Source organism: Cygnus olor, chromosome 1, assembly GCF_009769625.2.
Source record: "Cygnus olor isolate bCygOlo1 chromosome 1, bCygOlo1.pri.v2, whole genome shotgun sequence".
In the NCBI taxonomy this organism is placed as follows: domain Eukaryota; kingdom Metazoa; phylum Chordata; class Aves; order Anseriformes; family Anatidae; genus Cygnus; species Cygnus olor.
In genome coordinates, this window is record NC_049169.1 from 12821361 (window position 1) to 12828993 (window position 7633).

At 41.5% G+C, this 7633-nt stretch overlaps 1 protein-coding gene across 13 annotated transcripts in view; it reads left to right on the forward strand.

Annotated features, from left to right (window-relative positions):
* The window catches only part of MAGI2 (membrane associated guanylate kinase, WW and PDZ domain containing 2), a 774790-nt gene extending 769065 nt beyond the window's left edge, over positions 1-5725 (forward strand). For 12 of the 13 annotated variants that reach the window (XM_040548715.1, XM_040548725.1, XM_040548731.1 and 9 more), the window contains one exon: positions 2753-5725. In XM_040548715.1, coding sequence (XP_040404649.1) covers positions 2753-3552 — 800 coding nt within the window. In that variant the 3' untranslated portion in view covers positions 3553-5725. The remainder of the gene's footprint in view (positions 1-2752) is intronic. The other variant, XM_040548825.1, reaches the window with a different exon arrangement.
* The last annotated feature ends 1908 nt before the right edge of the window (positions 5726-7633 follow it).

The following is a 7633-nucleotide window of genomic DNA, read 5'->3' on the forward strand; positions in this document are numbered from 1 at the left end:
TTGTCTTGAAGTACAGTCCATTAATGAATCAGGATGGGATTTCCCACAGCTATCACATCTCCAGGGAATAAAACAGCAGGCTGCTTACCCCCAACTCCCTTTCCTCTGAGCGTCCATAAGTAACAGGTACAACATTGTCCTTTGTGCCCCAAAGGAGCAGCAAGTGGTGTTTGCAGCCCTGTTTTTGCAGTGTCCTCCTCCTGCCTGGATGAGAACCAGCTGATTTCCACACAGTGGCACGTTTTGTGCAGAAGTACACTCCTTACCCAAGAGCATCTTGCTGCCATTTGATGTCTCTACTTATGTGCAGCTGATGTTTCCCAAAGTAACAAGGTATTTCTGTAACTTCAGATGCTCTCAGGGCCTTACACGAGATCTGATAATGGCCCTCTGCTCTTCACTACCCCTCAGTGAAAAATACCATTTTAGCAACCAGCAGGAAACAAAGACTGTACATAAGTCAAAAACATTGGCCAGACCAATGCTCATCCCCACCTGTACCCTTGGGAGGTGTGCGATGGAGTGTGGCACTGCCACAAAAAGCACAGACTGAGCTGAGTTTGTTTCCTTTTTCTTCATTCATGCTGCACACATACCGATGACTTAACGGGAGAAAAATCACCCTGGGCAGTTTGCAGTACTGCGGGGTGTGGGGTCTCTGCGCGCCCGTCTCTCTCTGAAGTAGAGGTTAACACAGGCTAACGTAATCTGCAGGGAAGCAGTGTAAATTAGCTTGTCCCGAGCTCCACGCTGCTGCAGATGGATTAATTTGCTAAGAGCCAAGGTGGTTTGTTCAGCGCCGGCGCAAGCACCTCGCTGGTGGACAGTGGCAGGTTCCCACTGCTTTGCCGAGTCCCACGCTACCTGTAAAGAAATTGGGCAAAGGGACTTGGGCCCCATGAAGGATCACTGTTTTGAGGGATATCCAAAGCAGAATCTCCTGGATTTTGGATCTAAGAAAAGCCCAGGTGGGTCTGCTCCTCTCTCACCACCACAGCCTGCAGAATTACAGAATTAAAGAACCAGCCTGGAGAAGCAAATGCTTTTTGTAGGCAAGCTCGTAAGAGCTGATAACTCTACATGCATGAGCCTCCCTTTTATTTTTTCTTGCTCAAGTGCCAAGCAGGGAGCAGATGGTACATTACTCAGCCTTAACTGGAGGGTAAGAAAGTGTGATTTTAAAAAAAAAAAAAAATCATTTGAGACCCTCAGCCCATTTAGATTCCAAGCTCAAAGTTTATTTGTCTTACACAGAACTTATACTTTTTCCCTTCTCAAATGCTAATCCTCTCCACACATATGCTCATTATGCAAAAGCATATGACAAACACCATCTGGGAAAATAAATAGCTCCTCAGCTAACTGCACTGCTCCCTCCCCTTACGTCACCCACCTCACTATTGTCTCTCCTATTTTTATCCGCAAAACAGCAATCACTCAATCAAGCTATTACCTTAAATGTGCTGTCTCAGTCAAACAAGCTGCAGAGCCCAGATTGGGCAGTAAATCCCATTCCATTTTTCAAGATGATGTGCATCTTTATGATAATTTGAAAGTAGCCGTAGCACTGAGAAAAGTAAACATGGCATTTAAAGGACAGTTGGCATCACTGAGAGATGCTAGTCCTGACCCACAGAAGCCCAGGCTTGTTTTCCAGCTAGAAGGTTACATTTTCTCCCCCAAGAAATATGCAGCTCTTGCCACGGGTTCCACCTCGTTTCCATGGATCCCTGAGACAGTCCTTCATCTCTGACAGATTATTGCTCATACTGTTCAGAGCCAGGCAATGGTGCTAAATAGGGAATGACATTAGCCAAGTTCAGTGATTTCTCTAACCTCAGTGTAGACGGGTAAGAATAGGAGCTGTGCTGTCATTAGTCATGATGGATTTGTAGTCTGCCTGAATGTTAATCAAAAGCAATGAGGACCAGATATGCAAAAGAAAGACATTTGGGGACGCCATCTCAGAATATTGTGTTTTGTACCAGTGGATTAGGAAAATCATCATGATTCAGCAAAGGAGATGTCTCTTTGGCTAAATTAAACAGAATGTGCACAACCCGACCATATTGTGTTGAGGCTAAGTAACCAGGAGAAATTCAAAATGCACAGCCAAGAGACTTAGTGGCTGACGCTGTGATATAAAGGCAGAGCTCTGTAAGTACCCTGTAAGAATTGTGGGGCCATAAACACTGCAATATTATATCTGTTTAGAAAAAAATATGAGACAGAATTCAATGATGACCTTATCTGGGCTACAAATTCTTGTCAATTATTATATGCTTGTAGGGACATGTTTAATAGATGGCAGAAAGTCCTTCTCATTTGTCCTCAGAGACAGCGCTGATATTGCCCAGCTAAGAAATCCATTATACAGCTACAAAAGAGGCAATTTGATTTCATGAGCACGTGTCTTTATTATTTTAAGAATAATTTAACATAGGAGGAGAAAAGCAGAACCTGTATGAAAAAAGACCGAGGTTTCCAGCATGTGCAGTTACCAGCCCTGCGGTTCTTTCTTCTCCCGACTCTTTTATTTTTATTTATTTGACTGGGGGTGGATTGTGTTTTGTTGTTTTTTTTTTTCCTCCCCACTGACCACTGGGAGTTTCACTTCTCCTAAAAGACCAAGGAGTTTAATTCGCATGCGTGGTTCAGGTGTTGATGTTGCTAAAAATGCGTATGTGTATGAAATACGTGCTCTGCCTTGCTGCACACACCCTTAACTCCCTTCTCTTTGCTGTCACAACAGACGAACCAAACTCCTGGAGTGCTCCCTCTGCCACCTCCCCAGGTCTGCCGGAAGTAGCTCTTTCCCTCGACGACATAATCTCACCATTATCTTCATCACACATAGCCCCACCCTCTGACCCTTCTCACCAGATAAGCCCAGAACCAACATGGGATATCAAGAGGGAACACGACGTAAGGAAACCAAAGGAGTTTTCGGTGAACGGTCATAAAAAGAAAAGGTTAGGAGAACAAAGAGAAAGGTCAGCAAGTCCTAAAAAGGTAGACAGGTCAAAGCACGAAGAGGCTTCTTGGAAAGGATATTCAGAAGGTAAAAATAAGACCACTGATGGTGGCAGGCACACCTCAGAAAGCAAAGTGGTGGGACACAGTGTTATGATCGAGGCTGGCGTGAGAGAGCACGTGTGTGCTGGAACCAGCGATGAACAGTTTGGGAGGCTGAAGAAACCAGAAAGCAAGAGAGGAGGATCTCTTAGCAAAAAAGAAGATCACAAATCCACAAATACCAGTGAGAAGAAGTCAGCTGCAGCACCCGACCATGTCAGGCTTGATACAGGTGCTACCAAGACGTACAGTAGCAATCGCTGCAGCTCGCCTGGAAGTGATATGGACCACAGCCAGAGGGACCCTGACGGGAAACCCAGCGAGTTCCCCAGGAAGGGACATCTCCACTCCATTAGCACTCGCAGCACCAACACCACAGTTCGAAAGGCAACAGTCTCCCCAGGGCCGTGGAAAATCCCTGGCTCGGATAAGCTACCTAGTGTCCTGAAGTCTGGTACTTCTGCCATGAGCAGATAAGCACGGGACTGTTGCCCTCTAACTGTCTCAAATCGACGCAGAACATTCTTCTTAGTTTTTGTCTCACATTGATTTATTTTAATTTATTTTAACTATCACGCATTATACACAAAGCATTGAGGAATGAAAACATTAGTGTGTAATTCCATGACAATGTGCACAGTATCTAATAAGTTCAAAAGCATATAGTCAACATGGAGATTAAAAACCGACCCTAAAGTCCCAGTTCCATTTTAGGGACTTTGGCAGCTATGGAAGAAACCAAAACAATATGAAGGACAGTACATCAGAGAAAGGGTAGTGCAGTGTAGCTTTAGCATTTTTTTCCACTGCATGAAGGACTTGGATTTCATTCAAACTTTATATCAAGAAACTGGAACAAGTTAGAGCAATCGCAAACTGGAACATCGCCTTAAATAAAACTGCACGGAGCAAGCTGAAACTGAGAGAGGATCTTTTCATGGAGCTAAAATGTTGTAAATAAATCATTCTCGACATATCTAGACAGGGGTTAAAGGGTTTCTTTGAAGCATTCAGAACTGTATGCCCATGACACGTCTCCACTGTTACCACTTTGGGATAGTCCACGTGATACCCTGTAGCATAGTTCACTGGGCGCTACGGGAGGAGTTGGAAATCTAGTGGATTAGTTTCTGTGATACCATTTCTACTGCCATTTTTGTGAACAAACCATATTTCTGTACATTGGAAAGGAGTTAGGGTGGAGTTGTATTTGCAAATTATTCTCCAAAGCAATTTACTACAGGTTCCCCAAATCCTGCAAGGTAACGTTCAAGCCAATTGGCCAGGCTCAAAACTTAAGACATCCACAAGGCCCTTGCAATGAAAGGAAGATTGCTACAGAGAAAAAGCTGCAGTTTCCTTAAGGAAAGGCCTTTCCCTCCTTCAGAAAATGATAGCTTCTCTTATCAACAGTGCTATGTTTCATACCCACTTGCCTTTAGTTAGGATGCTCTCACCTTCCATCCCCTAAGTTTGGCAGAGCAGGTGCCTTTAAGGCACACGTTAACAATAGTTAGACTGAAATTCTGTCTTCAGTGTCTTCGTTCAGTAAATTCAATATATTTCCATTTTTTAAAATGGTTTCCATATTATCATTTCTTCCCTACCTCCATTATTTTTTTTTTTAGCATTTTTTGCTTATCTGTTTTGAATTTCAAGCCTTAAGTGCCAGGTAAACATTCCAGTCTGCCTTCACAGGAAATAAGTCCAAGTTCAGTCAATCGGTCACTATCTTGTTTAAAAAAAGATATTGTGTGTATGTATAAATGTGCATATGCTTATTTGTCTGACAAAATTAAAACAAAATCCTGGGCAATAATACATTGGTAATTCTAAAATAAAAAAAAAATACTGTCAAAAAATCATATTTTAAAACTACTGTTCTCTAGCAATGTTAGTTCCTCACATGCTCTGCTGAAAAATTAGATTGAGATTGGCTTTGTTCCAAGAAATTAGCACATTACTGTACATTCCAAACATTGCACTGGACTGAGAAATTTACAGGCATGTTTCTTCCTGTCCAATTATTTGAAAAGCCTCAAGTAAAGGATTTTGCAGCTTTCAAACTTTTTTTTTTTTAGAAAAAAAAAAAGTCCATCTATAATTTCTAAAAAAGCACAAGTCCATGTAGCTGTTTATAAAACTCTTATTTAATGGAAAAAAAGAAGTAAAAAAATCTTTATCCCCTGAACTAGAATCCAATATAATTTGCCATTAATTTATTGAATCTGATTTTGGACAATGCTTCTGTAGTGTAGATGCACGCCCCAGTATCTTATTTTTATGTATAAAGAAAGCAAACAATGAAATCTGAAAAACAGTTGAGATTATGCTTGCATAAATTCTAATTTGCACAGTTCACAGCTACTCCTTGTGCAGTAATTGCTTTATGCGGCTGTAATCGATAACCTGTGAAGACAGCACATCATCTAAACCCCATTCCAAATAATATTTCTGTGTAGTGTTAGCTGTGAATTTACCCTGTACAGCTCTATCTCTATAAATATAATTCCATGTATTAATAGTCACAGAAAGGCTGTAAGTGAGCAACTATTTTTATGAAACGCACCACTATGGATAAATTAACTTTTACAGAAATCTTGTTTACTGTATGATATTCTAAACCACTGTCAAATAAAATATATATCCAAAAATCTTTTTTTTTTCAATTGTACATAGTCTGTGTGAATTTTGAGTGACATGCTTCAGTGTTACACCGAGAAACAATCATTTGCATGCATATGAGTAGAATTAATGAACTACTGCATTACAGATATGGGAAAGCTCTGTTTTTATTTCCTACTCCAGAGAGGGGAGTAATTAATGAATTTGCATGTAAGCAATCAAACAAGTTCTGTATAGACACTTTAAGGTGTAGGAGGGTACACAGGTGCAGGAAAATGTCTCCTTTGGTTGAGAACTGAACTCTTATTTTCCTTCCAGCCCCGGGAAGCACAGGAACAGGGTGGTCAGGCTCCCAGCATCCTCAGACACACATCGTGGGCATATACAATACATGCAAAAGGAATTTGGCAGCTCTAACTAGCCTTAGAAACGTTTGTTTGCAAGCTGGGTGAAGGGGGCATAATTTGATTTCCAGTTTACTTCACAGAAACAATGTCTCAGAAAGCATCATAAGGATGTCAAAAGAATGGTAACAAGACAGCCTGTTCTAAGGCCTAATCCATCTCTCACTGAGCAGAACAGAAAAATGCTCCTTACCTTCAGTTAGGCAAAATAAATCATCAGCTTATAGACTATAGGCACAGTAAGCTGTGCTGTCTGGAAAAATACCGATATTTTTCACACAAATACAGCATTTTTTAAAAAAGTATTTCCATTTTCCTTAAACTAAATTTTTGTTTAAAAAATAATAATTTGCCTTCATCCACAGAGTCCTTTTCCGAAGAGCCTCATTTTTCAGATTAATGTTTCACATAAAGAAATTCAACCAGCTGAACTAATAACGTCATTTTTCATTACAATAAACACGTAACAAATTTGAAGCACCTTTAATACTCCAAATATTGATGCTGCTCCTTAGATAGCATGGCTAGAACTGAGTATGGGCCTGAATCAGACCCAGCGGTGTCACGGGGAAGTGTGCTGAAGCCGTGTAGGCTCATCAATGTGTTCCTCTGCCCACTCTAGGGGCAGTTAATTTTCCTGTTTGTTTCACCTCCTTTAAACAATACTGGCATTGTAGCACAGTATTCGCATGGTATTACTATTCTTGTGACCCCTTTTTATTTAATTTTTCATATCTATGCAGTAACACAGGAAAGTGGATATTTATTTTGATGCCGCTTTGCTGTCCCAGGCCCCGCTGCATCCTCGCTGGCTGGCATGGGATCAGCAGCACACAGCTGGGGAGGAGTTTGAGTGAAACCTTACAGGCAGGCATTGGTACAGCCCTTCTCTCAAACAGCAGCAAAGGTTGTCCATGGAACTAATCAGGCCATCACCGGACACATTTTTTTCCTGAGTGTTGAATTCCTCTCCAGCCAAATACCGTATGTGTCTACCGTATGTTTCTAATTTTGCCTGTCCTTTCACTCATTCCAGGTCTAGGGAAGAAGGGAGGAAAGTAGAACCTGGTTTCTCATTATTCAGAGTTTAACTTTTTCATCCATATCAACCACCTCTGGCAAGCTGATAGTGTTTTATCCCTCTTTATTGAAGAATCAAAGTATATATGAGTTTTGGGCCAGGTCCATGCTTGGTGCTGAGCAGCAGAGCACACAGAAATGCCCCTTACTCCAGAAAGATCTTCACTGACTGCTACAAGAAACAAATAAAGGTGACATGGGAGAGTGCAGTGAGATAAAAGTGGTCATTGTGATGGTAACATGGTCTGCCAGGAGCCAGCTCCCCAGACTTGGGATATGCTGCACCCTTCCCTGTCAACACAAGCCCGCCAGGAAGAATGGGTTCTGAGGCTCTGTCCTTCTCAGGGTATTTCTCTGCTTAGTACCTTTAAAATGTTCACGTAAAGCATGGGGTCTGGAAGAGTGAGTTTTCAAACAAGTTTCATTAAAGAAAAAAAATACAGAAAAAT